Genomic DNA, 24,251 nt, shown 5'->3' on the forward strand with positions numbered 1-24,251 from the left:
GTCTGCTGTTTTTCTTGGCCTGCTCTCTCAGAAACACGGAAAGTACCTGCAGCAGAGTGGTTCGTGCCTTAAATCTCTGGAAACAAAATGAGCTCAGATGAAAAGGAAAGAAGAAAGAGTGTAATTTAAGAATCCCAGGTCTGGGTAGCTGCAAGCTGCTAATCGACCTCTCTGTGTTAATCTCTCCAAACCAGCAAATACTTCTCACTTCTGCGTCCCTTGCACTTTGGAAACTTTTTGACATCTCTGTATGGGCCAATGTGGTTTGAATCCCTGCCTCTGAGTCACATGGGTATCAAAATCCTCAGACCAGCTGGACTAAGTAATGCTCCCTTGATGAGCACAGCAGAAACAAGACATAAATCATTAAGTCAATGACATTTTGGGGCTATCTAAATTATGCCTGCATATGCATTACAGAGTCGAGGCTTGATTTTGAAATTCTTCCACTTATTTCTTGTTCTTACAGGCACAAATGAATGTTACATCAGGAAGACACATTTCTCTAAGCATCTGCTCCTGCAGTTTTCTAAGATGTCATGTATTTGCAAATGTCTCTTCTTGTACATGAACCTGTGACTTGTCTGAGAGTTTCATTGCTTTATTGGAACATTAAAATGATCTTTTATTGTTCTTTTGGTCATGTTTCTCTCTGTGACAGATTATTGTATTTTCTGTTGGATTTGATATTCTTTAATGGATCACTGAAGGATCAAATCCAGATGCTGGGTACATTCTCTGTTTGAGGTGGGTATTGGAGTACTTTGGTACACAGATTGTCATAGTTTTCACTTTTACCTTGATCATTTGCTCTTGCAGAACTCATTTGTTTTAGCACTTCTAGAGGCCATGGGAGGTGCTAAATAAACCCTTCAAACTATAAAAAAACTTACTGGTCAACTGTGAAATGGTAAAATTAAGTAAAATACCCAGCATCACACAGGTAAGCAAAGCAACTGTTTTTCTCTTCCTATGTTGTACTGATTAATTTACAGCACATCGGATGAGGCTTTTACATTTTGCATACCAAGATAAAACCAATATGATCAACTAATTTGAAGTTTTCTTGGTTTGTTTTTTTTTTTTAATATGGACAATACAGTCTGTTTTTACTTATCTTTGGTTTTGGAGTGCCTGAACCATTTTAGAAAATTTAGCCTGAATCAGACATGTATAATTTCCTAGTGAGGAATATTCCAATCTACAAAATGAAAATTAGGTTAAAGGAAAATAGCTGAAAACAGAGACTGCTACCAGAAAACATGATACAACGTGGACATTGGGAGACACTTTAATACAGGAGTCCCTGCATCTACTGAAGTTTGCTACCTCTACAACAGCTGCTTTGCTTCCACAAAGCAGTGCTACACAGGTTTTTAGGGAAGGAGGAAAAACAGAGCATTATATCTAAGGGAAATCACAGGTGCAGTAGGAGAGCTGTCAATAAAGGCATCCCTTTCCCACAGTTCCCACAAAGCACAGTGGGACTGACTCGATAGCAGAAGCAAGGACAGGATGGACTTTAAGGGTCACCCAGTGAAAAAATTGGTAGGAGGCACCAGCAGGCTGCCAGTCCCTCTCTTGCTGTCCTGGCAGGGGGAAGCATTAGCAGAACAGGGTGCTCCTCTGCAGACAGAAAGTAAAGATAAATGAATTACTCAGTCCAGAACTTTATAAAAACAGCAAGATGACTTTTGGAAATGCAGAAAGACCCATCTGTCTGTTACCTTCTTAGCAAGATGAAAATTGAAGGACACTGTATAAGCTGAGGGAAAACCCCAACACTCCTCAGCACAAAATTCAGTTAAATCTCTGCCCTCAGCAGCTTCCAAATCACATAAACATCAGGAATATTGGAGGGCTGGGGCACAGGGCCTTAAGAGGCCAGGGTAGAAAACAATGTTTTCTGCTTGCAAGAGAAGCTATAAATAGTATTTAGCATCTTCAAGCAGTCAAGTTCATAAGTGAGCCTGCCTGCCTGTGAACTGGCTTCTTCGACAACTTAGTATTCAGGAGAGGGAAGAATTGCCATAGCAACATTCCCATCTTCTGACATGTATCATGCAGATCATGTAGTCAAGGCAGCACAGCACCCTCTCACACATGTGCTCTGTGAACTTTTGTGTTCCTGACAATATTAAAGAGAGAACTGTGTCTCATGATTGACACAGTTGCCTGTGTGTCTTTATGATTCCTTAAAAAATATATGGAAATGCTTCCCTTCCCCCATCCTCCTCCTTTGAACTGTTTTCTCTTTTCCATCCCACTGAAATGATGAGAACAGCTCCTGCCCCAGATCTGTAGATATATGTTCCTGACAGTAGTCCTACGCTATGCAAATGTGTAAACTGCAAAATGTAGAGGGCTTTCAAAAATTAAGAATATCCAGAAGAATCTAAATTCTGAGTGCTGAAAGGAACCAGAAATCTTTCAGTACTTGCATAATTAATGCTCTATTAAGCAAAGCCTTACATCTCTTTTCTTTCAGGATTTCATTTATTTATTTTTTGCTTTGAGTTAGCCCGAAATCTCCAGACACACACAAAAACCATTCCTATGGCACGTGCCAGTATATATATGCCACCCTGTGTGGGAGCTGAGTTCCCAAGCAGAGCAGAATACTTGTTTGCAGGCAGGGTCTGACTAACCCCTGGGATGGGTGTGGCTATGTGGACTTCCCACTGTAAGAAAGGCACTACACATCACACAGGGCTAAGCTGTGGGCCCTACAAATGGGATGCTGCAACACTGTGCAGTGACACCCATGTGTAACCCTGACAGTGTTACAGCAGTGACAGCCAGGTACTTGACTTTAAAAGTGTTCTTGGTTTAATTGTATGATAGTCCACCCAGTGGACCTCTTTCTAAGCTTACTGCCTGGACAGTATTGTGGCTCCTTTCAAAAACTCTGTAATGCTAGAAAGAGTTGGAATATAATTATACCACTGTATATATGTGTGTCTCTAACTACAGCTATCCCACCAGTGGTTCTGACATGAAAGGTACCACAACATAGTGTCACATGCTTACATACTTTCTTCTCAGACTGGGGATTTTACATGCTGTGCTGTCCTTGGCAGGATGCCTATTGCACCATTTCTGCATACTGGCCTCAGTAACCCTATTCTCCAAGGAATGGGCTCAAAATCCTGCATAAGTCTAAAGCCTCAGCAGAAAGAGACCAAAACTCACTTTGACTGAGTGCTCTCTGGACTGTATGCACCTAGCTGTGGGCTACACCTGAGTGAGGTAATTTTTCTAACCAGGATGATTTATCCTCTCTTGGCTGCCTTCTTACACAATTCCCCAGACCTGCCTAATAAGCATTCACTGCAAAACATTCACATTGGATGGCAAATGCTCCCACTGCTTGTGCCAAGGGGCTCCTTTGTACAGCTGTCTGCTGCAGGCAGGTAACCTTTGGATGGTAACAGCTTCTTCTCTCTTTCCCCCACCCACATTCCTGTTCTCTCCACCACTCTTCTCAACGTTTAGGATTACTGTAATAAGTTTTGGTAGTTTACCTGATACCAAAAGAACCAGGACCTCATCAGACCCCAGACAGGTGAATGTAATTATGTTGTGGTCAGTATTGCTCAGTGGTTCAGCTGGGATTACATCTCCAATGAGCCATCTCCTGAGCTTCACCTGTGTGTGAAAGCCCTCCCTGCCTTAGTGTACTCCACACCTGCCCATTCCAAGAAATAAAAGATTCAATAAATTTTCTCTTCATGACTTGTTCCATGGTAACTCTTGGCCAGAATACACACAGGTAGTTGAAGTCCTCCATTATTGCAATTTTTGCTGCCTCACTAAGTATTGTGTGACTAACAGCCTCTTCCTACTCTATGACTAATAGCACTCCTGTTAAGCCACCTCTAGAGTGAATGGTTTTGCAGCTTAATACCAGTCACAGAAGAGGGGTCACCTCCCCTCTTTTATCCCATTACATCTGCTAGGTGTAAACTTCAGAGCCAAACTGAGAACCAGTATTATATAAGAACAACTTATTTTATTTTACATAGTTAATAAGCTAAGGCAATTATAAGTAGACAGCTAGCCAGGCACTGTTCTCCCTGCAGAAATGCAGGAACTGCAGCGTCCTGCAGCCACAGACTGTCCCTGTTGCTATGGGCAGGATGGCCAGCAGCTTATTCCCAGGAGAAATGTAGGCTTTCAGTTTGGAGTTATGGTGACATTACTGCCCTGTCAAGAATGATGCCTTCCACAGTGCCTGATTTCTTTCCATGCTAAGTAACTGCCATTTAACATCCAACTGTCATCATCTATTTCTGCAGAAGATCCTGTGTATGTACATATGTATATGTATATGTGTCCATGTGTGTGTTTAACTTCTAACTACACAATACACATACAGAAGTCTCCATAATAGAAAGAAAAGAGATATTCTGTCCTAGAACTGACTGCACTATAGCAATCTCTACATTTAGAATGCACACTGTGGAGATACTTCTCCAGCCTAATGGGAGATGTTTATTTTTTAATATACAAGCTATATATAAAATGCTGAACTTGAACACCATGGCCAGTTACGACATTAATAACACGAAAAAGATGTTATTTCATTTCTGTCTCATTTTACAAAGCTCTAAGGAACAGCAGATACCTTCTCCAGTGGGCCACAAAGTCTGTGGCCTACCTTTCAAACTTCTGTACTGGCATTTATTGTGATGAGGCTCAAATCCCTTTACAGCTGTGGTCTGAACAACAAAAGGGCACTTAAGAGAATAAGACTACAACTTGCTCTTCTGGGTTACATTAAAACCCATTGATTTCCATCTGTTACTTGAACAAAACAGAATGCATTTTTGATAAAAATAGAATTGCTCATTTTGGAGAATACACTAAATATATTTCATGTTTGCGGTCTGCAAATTGGGCAGTTCTGTTCTTCCTGGTTACTTAAATAATACAAGCAAGAGGAAGTAGCTATGCTCAAAATGCACATTTTCACTCTAAGCCCAAACCCCTGTCATTACATCATTAGAAGCACTACACAAAATGCCAGTCCACTTGTCCCCTCATTCAGCAAAGCCCCTGCAATCAAAAGCACCTGTGTGTGTGCTGTGAGCTCAGGATGTGCCCAAGAACTTTTCTAAACAGATCTCAATAGCTACATCCTTTTACTCTCCAGTTTAGTTTCATTCTCCCTTTGTTCTTGCTTTAAAAGAGAAGGGAGATATCACTGCCACTGTAGAGAGCTGACCAGCCAAGCCTCCAGCTGTTCTTTTCTTCCCTGTGACTTTGGCAGTAATAAAACTGCCAGGTTTCTGTCCTTCCCAGCAACACCTGTGACCCCAGTTTAACCACCTGGCCACAGCAGCAGGTGAAGCTCTGAACCACAGGAGCAGAGCAGCCTTGGTACCCTAGTGGAGATGACTTCCTCTACTAGGATGCACCAGGCTTTGATCAGGAGCAATCTCATGCTGCTGCAGACAGAAGACACCTGTCACCAACGTTTGGCCCTACTCACATGACAACAGAGAGCATTAAAAGATAGGATTAGTAGCACTTCTCCAAGTCTGCATTCAGAGGTGACCCCACCTACACCTCTCCTATTGCTCACTCATTTACTCCCTGGGCAGAAACACCAAACCTGCCTTGGTGATGCTAGCCTCAGCTTGAGGGTCTCTTTGGGAAAACACATCAGCTCATGTTGTAAATGATGAATCTTTTTAGTGTTCAGTCTAATGGTATCTAAGTCTTCAAGGGCTACTGAAGTGTGAATCACAGCAGACTGACCTTATGCAGATCCTTATGGAAAATAAAAGGCAAAGAATAAATTGTTAGGATTTGAAGCAGTCTTTGAAAAGCAAATTCAACAGGAAAAATGAAAGAAGTGCCTGCCTTATACACTGGCACCACAAACTGCCCCCTGGAGCTTGCAGAATGGTGAGCCATTTGTCAGTCTGCTCAGTGTCCAAGTGGCTTTGACGTGCACTGGTGGTGATTTTGCTCATATTACTCCCATGGGCAGAGAAGCAAACACTAGGAAAAATTAGGGAAAATATTTGTCATTTTCCTTTAAAATAAGGCAATGGTTGCTATACAAAGACAGCAAATTACAGTTTTATCCCACACAAGCCAAATCACAGACTGAAATAATTTAATGTTTAAATTGTGGCACAAGTTTGCAAAATATGGCAAAAAACCTTTGTAAACACAGTGGTGTGGGAACTATGGGGCAGCTACATGCAGGCAGAAAGTAAGAGTGAGCTTTCTAAAGACAAATTAGGGACACAGTTACAATGAAATTCATGACAACATGGTGGCTAGGCTTTCTAACCAGCCTTTTTTTCAAAGCCATTATTTTGTGTTCTATTACTAAAAAAAGAGATTACTAAGTTTGAAAAGTTGAGTATTGAAGAGTGAGGTAATGTCAGCATTTAGGCTGTCTGTTCAACCTTAATTTGGCCCCTTGTGAGCATGAATTATGATATTGCCTTTAATTAGATGATCACACAGTATTTTTTCCTGTGTCTCATTTGTAACACTTGATGGATGGTGCTCACTGAATGATGAAACTGTATTTTGTTTTTTTCTCATGGTTCAAGGTGTGGTAGCCTTATTTACTGCACACTGTGCTCTTCTCTGACAACAAAACTAATGATTCCTTTGCAGAGTTCTCTATGTGGTTTATCATTACAGCTGTGACATACAAATACTACTAATTTCATTTAATTGCAGTCCTCGAGGGAAAAGCTAGTTTTTTTTACTTAGTTCATCCTTCTAGATGAACCTATTCTCATTGCTCAGGTTGTCATCAAAGCTTTGTTTCCCTCACACTTCCATGCAGCTTTATTTGCAGCAGCTCTGGGGAGGTATTGACAATACATGGGAAGCAAAGTGGCTTCCCCATTCTGATCTGTGTCTTGGGTAGTAAAGGCATGGAAAGGATCAAGACCAGGGATGGCAGGGAGAATCCTATTCAGCCACAATATGGATTATTCCCAAAGCTGATAAACACTCTGGAGAATTATCTGTGCACTACATGCATAGACAAATGCAGGCTTATTTTTTTTCCCTAAGATCTGGACAAAGACAAATAGATATTCCCCAAAAATTCAGAAATGCTACAAACATAAATATTGTCCTCAGACTGAGCTCCACAGCAAAAGTAGAGAAAAGTTTTCCAGACTTTTTTTTTCATAGACTTGCACTGGGAAATAAATGACTTGTTCTGACAAAAAGGTTTCCACCAAAAAAATAGTTCCCCCAAGAGAAATACCTTCCAGGGGCAATTTCAGCCAAGATGGTTGAAATTTGGCAAGTTTACAAGTGACTTTTTATTTTAGTCATCATTCATCCATCATCTTTCTTAAGAATGATGGATTGTGTAATCCTAAAGGGAATGAACACAGTCTAGAAGAGTGCTCTCTGGGTACACAGGCCCCCAAGTTATTTATATCATGGTTCATACATCAGAGGCTGGATTTAATGCTCTAAAATGTTTTTGACTTTAAGTACGATGATTCAAAGCTCACAGGAGGTGGAGAACTTTTTGAGATGTGAGAAGACAAACTGAGTTCAAATCTTCTTGGAATACTATAAATTTTCTTACACCAAATGGAACCCACCACATTTTGTGTCACATACATTGCCTTTGGCTAACATTGCCAACCTCAGGGGCTTAACTGAGATCTAAGCTTGGTGTCTATTTTTTTGAGGTGCTGAGTATTTGGAAATTCACAGATATGAGGGATGACAACTTTAAGCATGCCATTGCTATACCTCTGAAAGGGAGCCTTTTTTCACTTGGACACCTACCCGTGCATTCACCTAAGCAAATTTGATCTCTGACATTTCTGTTCTCTTTATATTCTTACTACATTTCCTATATTGCATATAATGACATGGCATTAGAAGAAAAACCTATCTTGAGCAGCTGAAAAACTTGCTGAGAAGCAGGAATCTTTCAATGGATGTCAGTTTTTGAATCTCAGACATTCAGAACTTGGTGGTGCCATATACAGGGCAGACACGATCAGTGTGCTCTAGCAGAATGGGCACAGCTGTGTGGCATTTTGGCACTTCTTACTTTTATTTAAAACATTCTTCCCACCAAAATGAATTCTTGTATTCTGTGAAGGAAACAATACTTGTGAAATAAAGTTTTAAAAAAATTTAAAAATGTCCTAGACTGAACAGTAAAGCATAGGTTATGCAAATTCTTCATATGACAAGAAGTCAACAGGATTTGTGCTTTGTGCTTCCTGCCCTAAGCCACAGCTGCTGCTGTTGGAAAGCACAGCCAGATCCCCAGAACATTCACTGTCACCACTACTTTCATGTGCTACCACACCTTTCAGAAGCAGTGACTTTAAACAATTCCTAGCTCACTAAACATGACTGAATCCATGCCTTCTTTCCTTCCTGAGTTTTAAAAGGCTGCTGCAAATAACATCATGCACATGTAATGGGGAGTTCACAAACAACAGAACATATTATCTCTAATGCAAAGCCACATGGCTATGGCCATCTGCTTCCAAATTCTACTGGTTTTATGTGTCCTGTCCTCTGACCCTGTAGGATCATTAGAGGATCTCCTTCTTCATCTGGCCACTTATTTCCATGAAATTTCTATTAATTTTCTTAGCTTCAAAATCTTTGCAACTCTTGGTCACCAAGTTAAAAATAATCTAGTGGATGGACAGACAAGGACAATATCATTACCCAGTCTTATTTCTGAAGGAAACAAACAAAAAAGCACATTGTTGAACTTGTGCTGTTTCGTATGATAGTGTGTACATAAACATATTTAAAAAGTACTGTGGACGTACGTAATGAGCTGCAGGAGATCAGTTTCCCCTAGAGTTATTCCAGAGCAGAAACACTGTTAAACAGTATTAAAACTCTGCAGAAATCCTGTTACTACAAACAACACATTAACACCATACATACTCAAAGTGCTCTGCATGTGTTAAAATAAATGGCTAAATACACTAATGAACAAATATGTGATATGAATACCAATATTTGGATCCTAAAGCTACTTTTTAATAAGTACTCTCTTGCTAAAATATTATTCTATTAACTTTATTTTAGTTCTTGACAATTTTTTCTGTCTTCTAGGTTTACTTCTTGATTGTCTAATAATTAAACAGAATCATGTAAAACAAAAACAATCACTAGTATTTTGCAATTGAATTCCTTATACAAACAGGCATACGCTTCCCTTTAAACATTTGCTTATGTGCCTTCCTGTAGTAAGACTTAAATGCTCTCTCTTGTACAACATGAACAGCTCAGCCCACCTACTGAGAACTTACAACTTGAAAATGCAGGATCTGTTATTTTTTGCTATGAAAATAATAAGAAAAATCCTTATGTAGAAATGATATAATCTACAGTTGACACTGGAAAACCTAAAAATGTATAACTCAAATGCCATTGATCCATCTAAAATCTCAAGAATCAGCACAAAGAAACAGAAATGCAAGGATAATTTCATTTTTATTTAGGTCTTAAAACCTTAACACTGCAAGTAAGATTTCACTGGACTGGTAAAATTATTAACATAACGAATTTAAGGCAACTGTTACATAGTGTTACATTAATATTTCAGTCAGACTGAACTCTTCTTTAGATACATTCATGCAATTAACTTGTATGCTGTAATTAGAAATATATAGGATTGCTTTGTTTCCCTGCATTTAACCTATCTGGTTAAGCTTTTCTCAAACAATACAGAGAATGGACTCATTGTTCTTGGCAGAAGTAAAAAGATTGAATGACTTAATGGTTTAATGACTTATTTGATTCAAGAAATGCATGTTGAGAATGCCTTGGAAATAGATATACATCTTATATGTGTATGTCACATGCAAGCATGGAAAAATTGAAGGTTGAAACATTAACATTATTCTTAGCTAAAATCATTTTCCCCCCATATAAAATCCAAAAATATCCTTGCACTGAGAAGTGGGCCCATGAAACTTCCTCCTTTCCAAAAGATTCCTCTCCAGGCCAAGCTCTCTTGGGGATGAGAAATCTTCCATGGAGCCATAAACAATCCTCTGTGTTGCCTCTTTACTGTTCACTCCACTTTTGGCTTTTCCTTTCCTTCTTCAATACCTGAAAACATATGGAGAGCAGCTTTTAAAAATCTCCCAGTGACTACAACTGAAGGGTTTGCTTAGAGAGATTCCTCTAACACATTAATCTTTCTTTTCCCTTTATTGATGTTGTTTCTCCTGAACTTGCTCACATGTGTTACCTCACCTGCTGTGAAGGAAAAGAGCATCTGCACACCTGATGGCAGTGGTTGTCCAGAAATGAATGCACAATCCTCCCTCCCTCCCTCCCTCCCATTTTCAGATCAGCCTGACCCCCTGCTGCATGCCCAGCCTTTGACAGCTACAGGGGTCTGGGAACACTGAGTTCCCTCACCTGCTCTGCTTACCTACTAGCAAACTAAAATAGATGTTACTACAGCTAAATCTAAGCAACCAACTTTATTTGAAAAAAAAAGTTTTAACAATTTTGTTTCTGAATTCAATAACCTGTAGCCCCTCTCCATTTCAACATTGGATTTTTCAGTATTTGCAGGTACATTTCCCTCTTTTAAAAGTATAAGAATGAAGAAACTATTACTGCTGAGAGGGTGCATCTGTCTTCTTGTAATGGCTATTTCTTTCAGCAATATCAGGAGGGCTGAGTTGAGTGTAGGCTCCTTAAAGAATTTATTCTAACTCAGGACTTGTCTCTTTTCTATGCTGAGCAAAGCCTGGGCTGGGCAGCAGACTGTGTTTTTTCTGGCAATGGAAACATTCAGCCATTTCATATGCCTGTTCCTGGACAATGAATTACTACTGGTATCTGACAAAAGTATTGTTCTTCTGACTAAGCCCTCTCTGCCAGACATCTCAAATACAAATATTTCTTTTGGAGGTTTTCAGGCCTGCTGCATTTTGGAAAAGAAAGACTTATGATAACCAAAGGCAAAAAAGAAGCAATGCTTGAAAATGGAGAGGAAAATCCAGCCACAAGTAAGATCACCTACCTGCTAGTGCAATAGATGCATAGGCAGTAAGTACACTGTAAATCACTTCAAAAACATAGTTAATGAATTCCAGTATGGGAAACAGTAAGAATCATCTGCAGCTAGAAGGCACAACTGCAGAGCTGCCTTGTTGAAAGAAACAACACCAAGACAAATGGCTCTGCATGTTGCCAGCAGCCCAAGTACAAAGGCCCTGGGTGTTGCTGGCGCACCGGTGTAATGGGAGAACCACAGCTGAAGGTTTAACAACCAAAACAAGGGACCGGGACCAAAAGATTACAGACAGTTTACAATGTTGCTCCAGAGCCAATCTTAAATCTTCTGCTTTCTCCTAGAAGGAACTTCTCCAATAATTTTAAAAGCTGTTTTATTTGCCTTTTTGAAAGCACCTCTTTCCTTTCTTCTGAAGCACTCTAGTGCAGATGTATCAAATAGTTTGGCAGGAATGCAGATATCCTCAAAATTGTGGACAGACACTGGCTTGTACAAAGGGCAAATTTTTCCTTCCCTACCATGTTTGTGGTTTAACTTGGAAAAACTAACTGCAAATCATTTTGTCAGTAGTGAGGTTCTATTTAATGCATCTCCAGAGGCAAATAAAAAATCTCAAGCCCAAAACAACCCCTTCTCACCCCAGAAATCTTCTCATGGCAGACTGTTTTGATTTGCAGTCTCACTGCTCAAAAGCCCCTTTTAAGTGTACAGTTCTCAAATAATATTTTCCCAGGTCTTGCATGGTGACAGACTGGCATAATTTTACATCTCTGCTGTTTGTGGTGTTCACATGCTTTGGGTTAAGTTTGTAAAAAGTGTTTCAAGCTCAGCAAACCAGCAGGTGACTCATAGCATTTTCTGTTTTGCAAGTGCTTGAGCCACAAAGGACTTGGGATCAATATTCCTTATCTACATGAAGGAAATGATGGAGAGGAAAATAATGCCATGGTAAACCTTGAAAGATGTTGGGAGAATGACCTAACTCCTCTAGGGTGGAGGGCAGCAAGGAACAGGGATTTTGTTATGCATACTTTGGAATAGTGCAGGAGATTTTCCACCATCTACTTATTCATGGACTTACTAAGTACATGTGATTCTTTAGCACACTATTATTCTTCATACAAGACTTAGTTCAAGTGAAATTATTCCTTGCAGCTGCCTTTTTTAGAAACATCTTTCCTGAATTAACTTAAAGAAGTTAAATAAATGTGAATTTGACATCAAACTGAGGACTGAATACCTGTCTGGAACACTATGACCAGTGATAGATGGTCCTAGAACAAAACTAAAAAGGCATTTTACACCTGGATGCTAATATGAGCAAATGGAAAGTGGAACTGCTTTGAGCTTCTAGCATTAAATTCTACCTGGTCTAGATGGACTTGTTAAAGAGAGTTGTGTGTGCCATTAACTACCATGTGAATTTATTTCCCTCCAGTTGTGATTTGCCACAGCAGCTATTATGAATGTTGTTTGCTTATTTCACTCAATTTGATAAATGAAAGACATCTTTCATAGATAAAAGGAACCTACTTTTTATCTTGTGTTTGTCTTCTTTTCCCTTTTCTCTCCTCAGCAATGGGTGGCCTAGGCAGGATAGATGGTGCAGACTGTGCACAGTTAAGTCTGCCCTGCACCAAAGTGATCTTTCATTCCTGTTATTTCACTGACAAGAACGTGTTCATTTTCCCTGAGTAAATTTATACGGTGAGAAAACACCTTATACCTGAAAATACTAGAAGAGTATATTTTCATTTCTCAGTCTAAGCTTACCATTAATGGCATTCCCACAGAATGACACTTTATTCTAGATGCATTTAATGGGTTCATCAGCTAATAAATGGGTTGTAAATATCTCAGGTAATTGCCAAGAGCTCTTATATTAGTACTGTAAGTTATAAAAGAGAATACATATTCATAGCTCATCAGGCTCTCCAGCAGCCATTCTGTTCATCCGTCTGTTTTTAAGGGCAGGCAAGCAAGATGTTTCAGTGGAACTTCTGTCATTTTGCTTTGTTTTAGTTAGCTTAAAACATTCTACACTTTCTGAGAAACATGCTCAAGTCCTGATGGTGGATTTCACAAGATAATATTCCAAAAACAATACTCACATTTTTGTGTATCCCAGATGTAGTTGTTCAGGACTTCTCCCACCAAGTAGAATACATTAATTACTACGGTAACAGCTGCAAAAAAGATTATTTTGACACCTGGGCTGAGGTGCTCAAGAAGTGGGTACACCCACACTCCTGTAACGTGGTGAATCCAGCACACCCTGAAACAAAACAAAAATAACAAGCACTGATTCTTACAGCCCTGTTTTACAAAAGTAGTTTGGCCTGTAGGCTTAGCTGCTGTAACCCAAAAAGCAACCACTTGAAAGGTCTGCAAGTTGCAGCTGAACTGCAGCATCTGGATAACATCCATCCCGAACAGACATCACAAATGATGAAACTATGACTGATTTCCCACCTTCTTACTGTTTTCCTTTCAATTTATTATGAGCAGTTGGCCAGTTTTCATTTCTGATGTAGGCAGGTATTTCCTCACTCACTTATATTTCCGAGGAAACCCCTATTTCATGCCAAAGCTGGAAACTGCAGCAGCCTCTGTTCCAAGCAGGTTCTTTATCCTAAAAGCATTCAGGGTTCTACAAGCTCTCCTACCATCTCTCTCTGCTTTCTGCAGTATCCAACATTCACTTCAAACACATTTGCATTTTTCTTTCGCTTTTCCTTGCTACACATGGTAATCAGTCTTTGGGTTTGCCAGAAGCATAGGGTTTAGATTCTCTTTTAGAGAATAGTTTCTCCAGCAACTGTGTTTTAGATTGGTCTTCCTTTTCTTTTAGTTACCTGCTATAATTTGGAATCTAGCAATTTTTCTCTAGGTAAGATAAATACTTTTTTAAAAAGACCAAACAAAATCACACCTCAAAACTAGTGCTCAGCCCCACAGCCAACATATAGTAAAGGGAAAGGACTGATGATAGTTTTCTGTTGACAGATTTTTAACATTCAGATACAGTAGACATTGTTGCTACACTAATTCAAGAGATAGACTATCAGCTTTACTGCAGTGCAGGCTGAAGAAGCACTCCAGGTGTTTTGCTGTGTATGGCTGCAGTGGACATCTGTATCCTCTGATGGGACCACTTTTGTGTTGAGATCTGATGCAGTGAGCGGTGAAGTCAGAGGGAGCAGAGAGAGTCCATACATTCCAGTAGGTGGAAGTTAAGCAAATACTGGCAAACAACTGAGCAAACATCTCAGAGGCTAACTGGGTAAAGTGCTCAGTGAAGGCAAGCTGGGGTTTTGCTGTTTTTTTTTCAAGAATCTTTTCCTTTCTGACCTGGAAATCTGAGAGAAAAGCTCACAGTAAAGCACAGCTAGAGCAGCTACACAGACTGTTACAGATGGGGATTTCCATGTCCACTTTATTTGCTTCACTTGCTGGTGTTTCTACTTGTTTAAGGAAGATTTTTTATTACTAGATCAACAGTCAAAGGCTCCTAAAGGGCAGAGACAGAGAAGTCTACACAAAACTGTTACCATAAAATTCTGTCACACAGGGAGTACAGAATCCCTGTTTAACAATCTCACCCAGGAAATGTACACAGTTGTCATAGCTTCCCTCCTCCTTGGAAAAGCTTTTATTACAGCCAAACCCTTCACAGTTGGACACTTCACTTGGGAAACTACATGTGTCAGTAAATTAATCTGCATGATCTAAATGCAATTAAACTCCCTTTCTCCAAATCAGTTCTCATATGGGAAATTATCTTTGTACTTTACAGTTATTTTCCCCAGTATTCTTCTGTGATAGAATTAACCTGACAAGATAAAATTATCTATGAAAAAATGAAGGGTTCCTGCGTAACCCATGGTAACAGGGGACACCATGGTCCTTTTGATGAAAGAAGATGAGACAGTTGGGTAGAAGGTAGTGGGATGTCTCTTGCTACCAGGCTGACTTACTTATTGCCTAAAAATTTGCAGTTTCATTTGCTTTTTTTTGGTTTTCATTTGCTTTTTTTTTTCTAATAATCATTCTGTGAATAACAAGCTCCAAGGAAAACTACTGAAAAAGAGCCAATCTCTTTTTCACTTATTTTCTCTGATGTGATGAAACTTCCCAGGATGATAAAGTACCTTTACAGAGGGACTTTTTAAGGGACCTTCTAAATGCAATCTAAGTAACCAACTTCATGAACCAAGTAAAAGTGGCTTTTACTAGAACACATTTATGCTAGAGAGAGGAAGCATTTTCTGAATCCAGCCAATGAGTCACTGATGAGCTCCTGCACGTCAGCAATCCCTGGTTAGTTCAGGCTTTGTGGACAGCTCACACGCTCTGCTCCCCGCTGCCCAGCACAGGAGCTCACTCCCTGAGTGCTGATGCTGCTCCTGCCTTCAGTGTAGCTGTGTTTGCCTGGCCCCAGGAGGGCCACACTGTCAGAACTGCTCTGAGCACAAGAGGGACTGAGCACCACTCTGGAGACAACAGTCACAAACCCACCTGATCCTTCTGAAAATGAGCTGCACCACACTGCTGGCTATGCTGGGGTGGAGTAGTATTAGCCTTCCCTCCACTGAGCAGTGACACACTGACAGCTCCAGCATTGTCTGAACTACAAGCAGGAGCAGCATGCTGCCATGGAAACCTCACCTGGTGGCCTTTCTCAGTGGGTTCTCTCCTGCTGGAACACAGGCGAAAGGGCTCATCACCACTCACATAAAGCTTCCACACAAGAGTGCTGATTGCCAGTGTTAATGAATGCCTTCAGTGTTGCAACTCCAGTAGCCATTACTCCTATCTAACCTCATTATTAGCTAAGCACAGAGAAGCATGCATTAAGATTTACTCAGGAGTGCAAATCTAGATCAAATTGAAGACTTTGTTATTGAACAGGTGTAAAAAATGTGTCATTTAAATTGAAATAAACTGAGGAGAAAAAGTTTAAACTAAAACTGGACTGACTACTTCTGAGAAGATAAAATTAACCTGAACCTCCCAGTGATTTGGAACAGGTATGTAGGCATAACTGTCTATTTTCAAAGGTGAATGTGTTACAGGTCATGGAGTTCATCTAGCCATTTGTCAGAAACAGTAAGAAGAGAAGGAATGGAAATATTCACACATTGTATTCAAATTAAAATGTCTGTTAAAAAAAAGTGTTGTTTTTAGAAATTTTCAACCAGTTGGTGTAGAAATCAGAAAAAGCTATTTAAAAATGCACAGTATTGCTTGTTTTTAAGGAATCTGTCAAAAAAATGTGACTTTTTAGCTGGTTTTCACTTCTACTATACAGTGGATGTTGTATATTTCTCCTATCAAAGTAATCAGGAGAAAATGAAAACTATGCAGGGAACATACATTTATTCTTTGGATATAGATCTTTTGTTAATAAGGAAAATTAAGCACAAAAATTGGTTGGAACCTTGTGGTTCGTGTGTACTCTGTCAATTTAAATGATCCAGCTCCAACAGCACATGTAAGACCTTAGTCCTGGTAGAATCAAGCTCAGCAAGTGAGTATAAAAGCAGATAATAACCGTGGCACCTCATGAATTTTTTAATGGGAGATGTTGCAGAAGGTGGTTGCTCCTTCATGGTGGCTGCTCTCAGCTGTCACAGCTCAGCAGCACTTTGTGGTCTGAACTCTCAGAGAGAGCCTCCACCCATTTCCTGCCCAGCCTGAGTCCTTCATCATAATCTGTAGTCATCAACAACCAGTATTATCAGTTCTGGAAAAAGGAGCTGTCAGATGAGGGGCTATGTAACCTCTCAAGAGCAAAAAAATGAAAGGACAAAGAATAATAATGCATGACACAAAATGGGTGAAGAGCTCCCAGTTCTCTTCCTTATGACAGAAGAATCACCTCAATGCAACTCAGAGACAAGAAATTCAAATCTAATAATGGAAATATCTTTCTGAATGATACCTAATAAATCTCTGGAATGCTCTACCCTACCTTTCAGTGATACATAACTGAAATAGAGATATACAAAAAAACTTTGAAGTATGAAAGTCTGGAAGCCTACTTAGTCCACTCCTCTCCTCTAGGCCTTATCACGCAACTCTAGCAAGTTTCTGAAACCAAGAGATTGTACAAGCAATAAGAATGCACACAATTATGCCTAAGTTTAAAGAGTACAAGGTATATAAGCCATCAAGATAAAAGGATCTAAGCACCTACATTTGACATAAGTTTTGGAAGAAAACTCCCCTTGAAGGCTGGTTGTTTCATAATGGTCTGCTAAGCTCTCCTGAAACATCTGACATTAGCTATACCTGGAGCCTGGGTATATATGACAACTCTCATCTACAAATGGCAGTTCCTTTCTGGTTACTTCTTGCAGCAGCAAATCCTCTCCCAGACCTTCAGTGCTCTTTATACTTCCAGTGACTGGAACAAAGGAAAGCTGAATCCTTGGTTCCAGAAAAGTGGCTACTCAAACAACAGAACATGGGCATTTTCTACACCTTCATTTCATGATCTTTTCCAGCACCACTCTCTTACTTTTCCAGAAAAAGTGACAACACCCAGAGCTATTGAAATGTGGAATGTCTCCCAAACAAGGTGATGGGCTTACAGCAGCTGAGACATTCAAAGTAAACAAAAAAACAATTTGTGGTTGTAGTGTAGGATCAATCTTGTGCTTTCAGGGACAGGAGCACAATGACCCACACTAAATTTATTCTACTTTGGTTTTTAATAACTGATTGACGTGAGGCACATCTTCATAACTCCCCCCACAAAACACAGGAGAGTTTGTTCTGCATCTAATCAGAATTCTTAAGATGCTGGGCTTCTTATATTAACAGCCAGCCAGACCTAATACACCTACATCAGGAATGTACATAGTTTAAAAATTTAAAAGACTAAAAAGTAAGTTCAATAAACAGTCATCATTTAGGAAATAGCAATGATCATCCGTCTTGTTCCATTTTCTTAATGCAGGATTCTTCCCCATTCATCCAATTAGAGAACAATACGTGGGCCACAGGACTGTGCTACTGGAGTGGAGTGGCTTATGCAGTCAGGCAAATCCTGAGAAACTGCAGCTGCAAATAATGTCACATTCAAAACATGCTCAGCATGACATGGTGCCAGCATCCTCTGTGATGAACAAAGCTTAGCAGAAATTTGTGTTTATGTACAGGTAGCTACAATGACAGAAACTTAGCAAATTCACTGCAAAGCACTGTCATCTCTGGCAGTCATCTATTTTGATAAATAATTTTTCATTTTAAATATAGTAATGGTTGCTATGCCTTCTTGAGCTATATTTTAAGGAGCTGCTCAAGGAAGTGAGAACATATTACCCATGCATGTCATCTGTGATTGTGCTGTTGCTTTGACTGAAACATTTGAGGATGTGGAGGTGGAGACAAGCCAGAAAGTAACAGTCCATCATGGCTATGTCAGACCTAACAGGCTGGGAAGCCATACAGCCTTCTCTTGCTGAAAGCACTTCTGCCCTCCCACCCTCCTTCTGGGTCAGGCATAGGGGATGCTAACCCTGGCCTATTTCTGCTGCTTCTGTTTCTTCCTACTCTTTCCTGTTCTGGGCAGCTCCAGCTCCAACTCTTTTCTCCTTCTCTGCATTGTCTCATCTATCATCCACTTCTACATCAGCCTTCCACTCTGATTTCAAAGTCTGTTTCTCTCTCCCTCTCCCAGCATTCCCCATTTACTTGCATGATTTCAGCTTTGAAGTTGCTGAGGAGCTACATGTTTCCTCATCCACTTCTCTTTTAACCTATGATTTTTGTTCATTTCTTTTACTTGCCCCCAGGACATTTTATATTTTTATTATTTTTGGCTTTTTTTCCCTAACCATTGACTCCTCTGATCTTTATTGAACTTTTATCCCCAGTGCTCACTTCCAAAAGCATGCATTACACCCTTCCTACATTCAAACCCTCAGCACAGCCTAGCAAAGCATGTTATGCCTCTCCTGGATCCACTGGCACCACCAACCTCAAAAATCCTTCTGGTTTCTCAATCCTGCCCCTCTTTATCAATATGTCAATTCTCACCAAGCTTCACACTCTAACCCACCACTCCTCTCTTCTGAATGTCAAGGTTTGTCCTAGCAGTCTGTGCCAACATCTGCTCTTTCTGATCTTCCTTTCCTTCTATGGAGAATCACTAGTGGAAATCCTGCAGCAAGCCTGATAGAATCAATCTCAAATTCATTCCAAATCCTCCGTGTACATTCCTTTCTTAAATTTGTTCAAGAAGAATTCAGCAAATTACCCCATCTAACTGCTCTCCCTCAGAATGTACAGAACTCTCCTAAAGTCACTTCAAGAGAAACTTTATTTTCAAATGAAAGTTTAAAAGCTCTTTAAATATATTTATAAAAGAATGAAAGAATGAATCAAGTCCAAGCTTGGCACACGTAGAGGCAGCTCCTAGTGGATTTGAGATAGCAATAAGAGAGCAGATCAAGTTTGCTCCCAAACATGCAACCCAGCACGACTACAGCAGTGGAGTCTGATTCTTAGGGTCTGTTTTTTTGGCATCATGAAGTGCTCAAAAGTAGAGGGAAAAAGAAAACTATTTAAAATAAACGCATTTGTCTCAGTTTATTTTAGGGACATATTAGGCTCTGATATTAGTTACCATGAGGTCATTCTTGTTACAAGGAGCAACACATTTCTGGCTCTTTCCTGTTCCTTGACAACCAACTCCATACACTCATTGGCAGAATTTTCTGGTAGTACTGGTAAGCACTCTGGTTTTCTTAGCACTCTCTAGATTTAAAAATTCAATACAAACTGTGACCTTTTCAAGCCATGCTAAATAAAGCCAATAGGCTTCTCCCATCTTATCCCATGGCATTGATCCTGAAAGCCCATGTATGGTCTGCAACAAGCAATGCAAGTCTGTGAATGCTCTGCCTGGGCACAGCTCCTTGTGAGCTCCCTCTTACAGAGTGTGCATGAACTAAGTGTGCCTACTCAAAAATTCTTTGACTGAAGGGAGAAAATGCGAAAAAAAAAAAAAAAAAAAAAAAGGACGAAAACCAGAAAAGACTTTTACTCTTCAAGAAAGGATGTTTCTCAGAAAACAAGTCTCTGAATCACGCTCAGGAGATAACAAGTTATTTAGCTATGCTCTTCCAATTTCAGTGATGTTATTCAGAACAGTTTGCCAGTTTTCTTATTTACCAATTATACATAAAAAAGCACTTGCTATTCTACCATCTACTTCATACATGACAGATTCAGTCACACATGAAATAAAACAAGCTTCACTCTACTTGGACTTGAAAAAAGCATTCAGAGAATCAAACCTAAACAACATCCTCCTGTATGGTCCTTTCGTAAAAAAGTGCAACACAATACATAAAACATGTACGATGATAAGAAAGTTTCAGCTGAGATGGGAAGAAAATTCAAAATTCGGGAACAAGACATAAAGAACGTCTGATTAGCAACTCTCTTCACTTTATTCTGAGAGCTGCAGTGAAAACAACTGCAACTGAGGGAAAAACAGAATAGGCAGAAGGACAAATTCTCAAGTGGCAGATCCCTAAATTCTACTTAAAAATACACAAACCACAAACTAAACCCAGACCAGGACCCAAAAGTATAAAGGAAGGAAGTTCCAGCAGGCTGTATGGAACTAGGTCATTTGCAGGTATAGTCTCATTTTAATACACTGTGTTAACCTTGAGGGTTCTGCCAACAAGGACAACAAATCCAAATTTAGCAATTCCAAGCCTTCTGAGTGATTGAGGTCTCTACTGCAACGTGGTCACTTGGCAACAGGAAGACAGTGGATTTCAGCTGTGAAAAGAAGGCACACCCTGAATGAAAGGGATGACAACTCCTCACTTTTCAAACTTTCTGGTAGATTTTTCCAACCTGTGAATATGATACATCATATTGATATAATGGGACCAAGATTTGGCTTGCAGCCTCAAGCACACCTTGGATAAGAGTCTTCAGTAGCACCTGCAGGCTGAAGAAATGCAGAACGTCCAAGTGATGGGTTTTATGTGCATAATTCAGCAGGATGAACTTTTAAGATTGTCTCATCTCATTTAAAGAGAAATCACAACTTGGAAGAATGTGAATCAGTTGAGAGTAACCCTATCCATTTTGGAAATAATATATGTGTAGGCAAAACCAATAAACAGCAAAAGCAAAGAGAGATGACCATAGTCTGTGCCTGGGTAATTACTAATGCAGTACTTATTTAATGCAGAATCTTCTCCTGCTTTACTTGTCCTATGATTTTCTTTAATCTCGTAGTTGCAGGATACAGTTGCACAGTAGTAGGCAGGATCAAGCTAGATAAGCATCTGATACTGTAACAGACTCTTAGAAGATTTTAAGAAACATCTGATTTTATTTCACTTGGAAAACTGGATTGTTTGACTTTTAAATTCTTAATAAATACTACATGTGTTTACTTAGATGATTTTGAGAAAACATGAGTTGCCAGAGGAGGTCAAGCCATAGGTAACTCTGCCAATCTGTCCCCAGGCACCATTAGAGGAAGGTCTAGAACTATCACAGTTAAGCATCACTATGAATGAGTTAAAAACATAATTACTTTTTCCTGAAGGGATAATCATGTGCCTTTTTGCATGTCTGCCCTTATTACAATTAAAAATATTATTCTTTTTTAAGAAGGGTATGTATGTTTATAAAAGCAAATGGCAGAACGTGGCTGCTGTCCTGGGACACAACATCCCATAATAATCCATTATTCAGCTGGATTAACAGCATTGTATGATCACTGAGAGTGTGTGGATATGTATGAATATTGACCTCTCTTTCACTGGACCAATGGGACAAATTGCATAGTTGAAGCAGTGCGATAGCACTGCCTTGAGACCATGTTACTCTCACATTAGTTTTATCTCTTCTGGTTGGCGGAAGTTTTGGAAAATACCTTCTTAACTGAGAGAAGGATGTTGTGAAGTGAAAAGAAAGAATATGAAATGGGGGTCATGAAATACAGAAAGGATAAAGGACAGATGGCATCAAAGAAGAAACAGAAATAAAACAAAGGTTTAGTGAAAAATAAATACTAGGGTGATCAAAGTGTATTAACTCTGTCATGCAAGTCAGGTCCTTGATTAGAAACTGCCCAAAGACTTAATTTAGTGTTGTATAAGAAAGATTATTTCTGTTTTAGTTCAATTTCTCTCTCACCGACATTTGCATTTCTTATAACAAACTTTAGAGTGTTTGGATTACTGACTTATTCTGTAATCAATTTTACAGAAAGAATTTATGAACTAGGAAAGAAAAAAGACAGCATTCTATCTTTTCTGTTGCTGCTTAAATACTGATGCAGGAAATAATTTGCCTATTCTAAATTTTATTTGATAGAACAAAAACCCCAAGCAATAAAACTAAGGTCCAAGAAAAACATTTAGCTTGAAAAAAGGTTGAAAAATGTACCCTTGGAAAGACCACTGCTTACATGGGATTGTTCAACAAATTCCTGTTGTGTGAGGTTTGGCATATACTTTCTAAAAATATAAGCATCTGGGGAAACCAGACAAAGCCCAGGTCTTGGACCAAACGAGGCATGCGGCGTGAATCTGTTAGCGATTATATCCATAATGAAATATGTGCCCAAATTTAGCAGTACAAAACCCCCAATACAATGTGAAAACACAGCATGTACAGCCCTTACCATAAAATATAGCCAACAGCGAAGGTGCACACTGCAGCCAGTCCACAGCTCCTGCTGGGATACTGATGATGTGTTGTTCTCATCTCGATTAATACAAAGGGCAAAACTGTTGTGTGCTGGAAAAAAAAAAAAAAAAAGAAAACAATGGAGAAAAGCAGGTGATACAAATGGTTGTCTATATTTTCATTTCAATTCTACAATAAGAAACTTAATTGCTGATACCTGAAGACAAGTCTTGATGGTTAGAAAGACAAGGTAAAGTAACTATAAAATTGATCAATAACCCAACCAGTATTTTTGATAGAGCAGAGGAAAACTGAGTAACTAGAATGCATTTTTCCTTTTGTTCAGGAATCCATGGCAAATACTCAGTGAGTAAAAAGGAAATGTGTCATGAAGACACACAGGTCCCAACCCCAGTCTGGCCCTGCAGTTGCTCTGTGATCTCTGCCATGTCACTTCAGTTATTTTGACCATTCTATTTAGAAGGCAATGCATCTGGTTTTCAGAGACCAAGTACAAACAATGCCAAATGAATGAATATAAATGGAGGTCTTTAATGCTTCTGAGAATTAGGTTTAAATGTATTTCAGTCTGGGGACTTGAAAACAGGAGACATATTTTCTAACGATAGCATCAATGCCTCTGTTCCTCCATCTGCAAGACAGAAGCAATTATATTCAGAAAGGTGTTGTGAATCTTAATTTGTTAGTTGCACAAAATTGTTGTAGATTCCCAAATGAATCATATGAAAGCCAAAGCTGTAAAAACCATTTTCAGCCACTTGTCTTTATTTAGCTGTGAAACTCTTTATTTTGTTATTTTCCCATACACATTTCCTACACTGCCCCTTCTGAGAAGGCCTGTTCCTCCAATTAATGTCAGCAGCATGAAAAACTGCATCCAGCCTGCCCCCCACACTCAGTGTCTACATTTCAGAGTGCTGGCAGGCAAGAAAATATACATAAGTGAAGAACAAATGTGCCAGGAAATAAACCCCATAATTTCTGAATATACAGCTCACTTAAGACCGGCATTAGTGGTGACTCCAGAAACATACCCTGCCTTGCCTCCATGGGGCCAAGTTTTTGCTGGCATCTAAAGGGAATTACTTCAGTTGAGAGCTTAGCTCTAGGGCTTGGTAAGACTGACTGTGAACTCTTCTGACCTCTCCACAGGAAGGCCTCGAGGTATAAGGACTGCAAGGGCAGCCTAAGTCCTAAACCATGTTCAGTCCTTTCCCAAGTACTTGATCACCAATTGGAAAGGAAAGTTATGGCATACACTGGACACATTTTGCCGTCATGTAGTTCTGGGGGATGCTGTAGGGTCAGATTTTTAAGTTTGCAATAATTACAATGTAAACCCACATTGATTTTCACCTGCATGACACATGCAGACAGGAGAGGCATGGACTAGAAATACCTTTGTGTGGATTACAGGCTCAACTGAGAAGAAACAGTGGGGTCTAAGCTTTTAAAAATTGCAAAGAAGAATGGTTTGAATGGGAAATGGTAACATAATGGAAATGCTCACGCTGAGAGATGTAACATAACTGAATTG

At 39.6% G+C, this 24,251-nt stretch overlaps 1 protein-coding gene across 1 annotated transcript in view; it reads right to left on the bottom strand.

Moving 5' to 3' along the window:
• Window positions 1-9,455: 9,455 nt before the first annotated feature.
• The window catches only part of AIG1 (androgen induced 1), a 122,571-nt gene continuing 107,775 nt past the window's right edge, over window positions 9,456-24,251 (bottom strand). The window contains exons 4-6 of the mRNA XM_056486286.1: window positions 22,689-22,804; window positions 13,129-13,292; window positions 9,456-10,095 (exon numbers count right to left, since the gene is read on the bottom strand). Coding sequence (XP_056342261.1) covers window positions 10,058-10,095; window positions 13,129-13,292; window positions 22,689-22,804 — 318 coding nt within the window. The 3' untranslated portion in view covers window positions 9,456-10,057. The remainder of the gene's footprint in view (window positions 10,096-13,128; window positions 13,293-22,688; window positions 22,805-24,251) is intronic.

Source organism: Oenanthe melanoleuca, chromosome 3 (genome assembly GCF_029582105.1).
Source record: "Oenanthe melanoleuca isolate GR-GAL-2019-014 chromosome 3, OMel1.0, whole genome shotgun sequence".
Taxonomy (NCBI): domain Eukaryota; kingdom Metazoa; phylum Chordata; class Aves; order Passeriformes; family Muscicapidae; genus Oenanthe; species Oenanthe melanoleuca.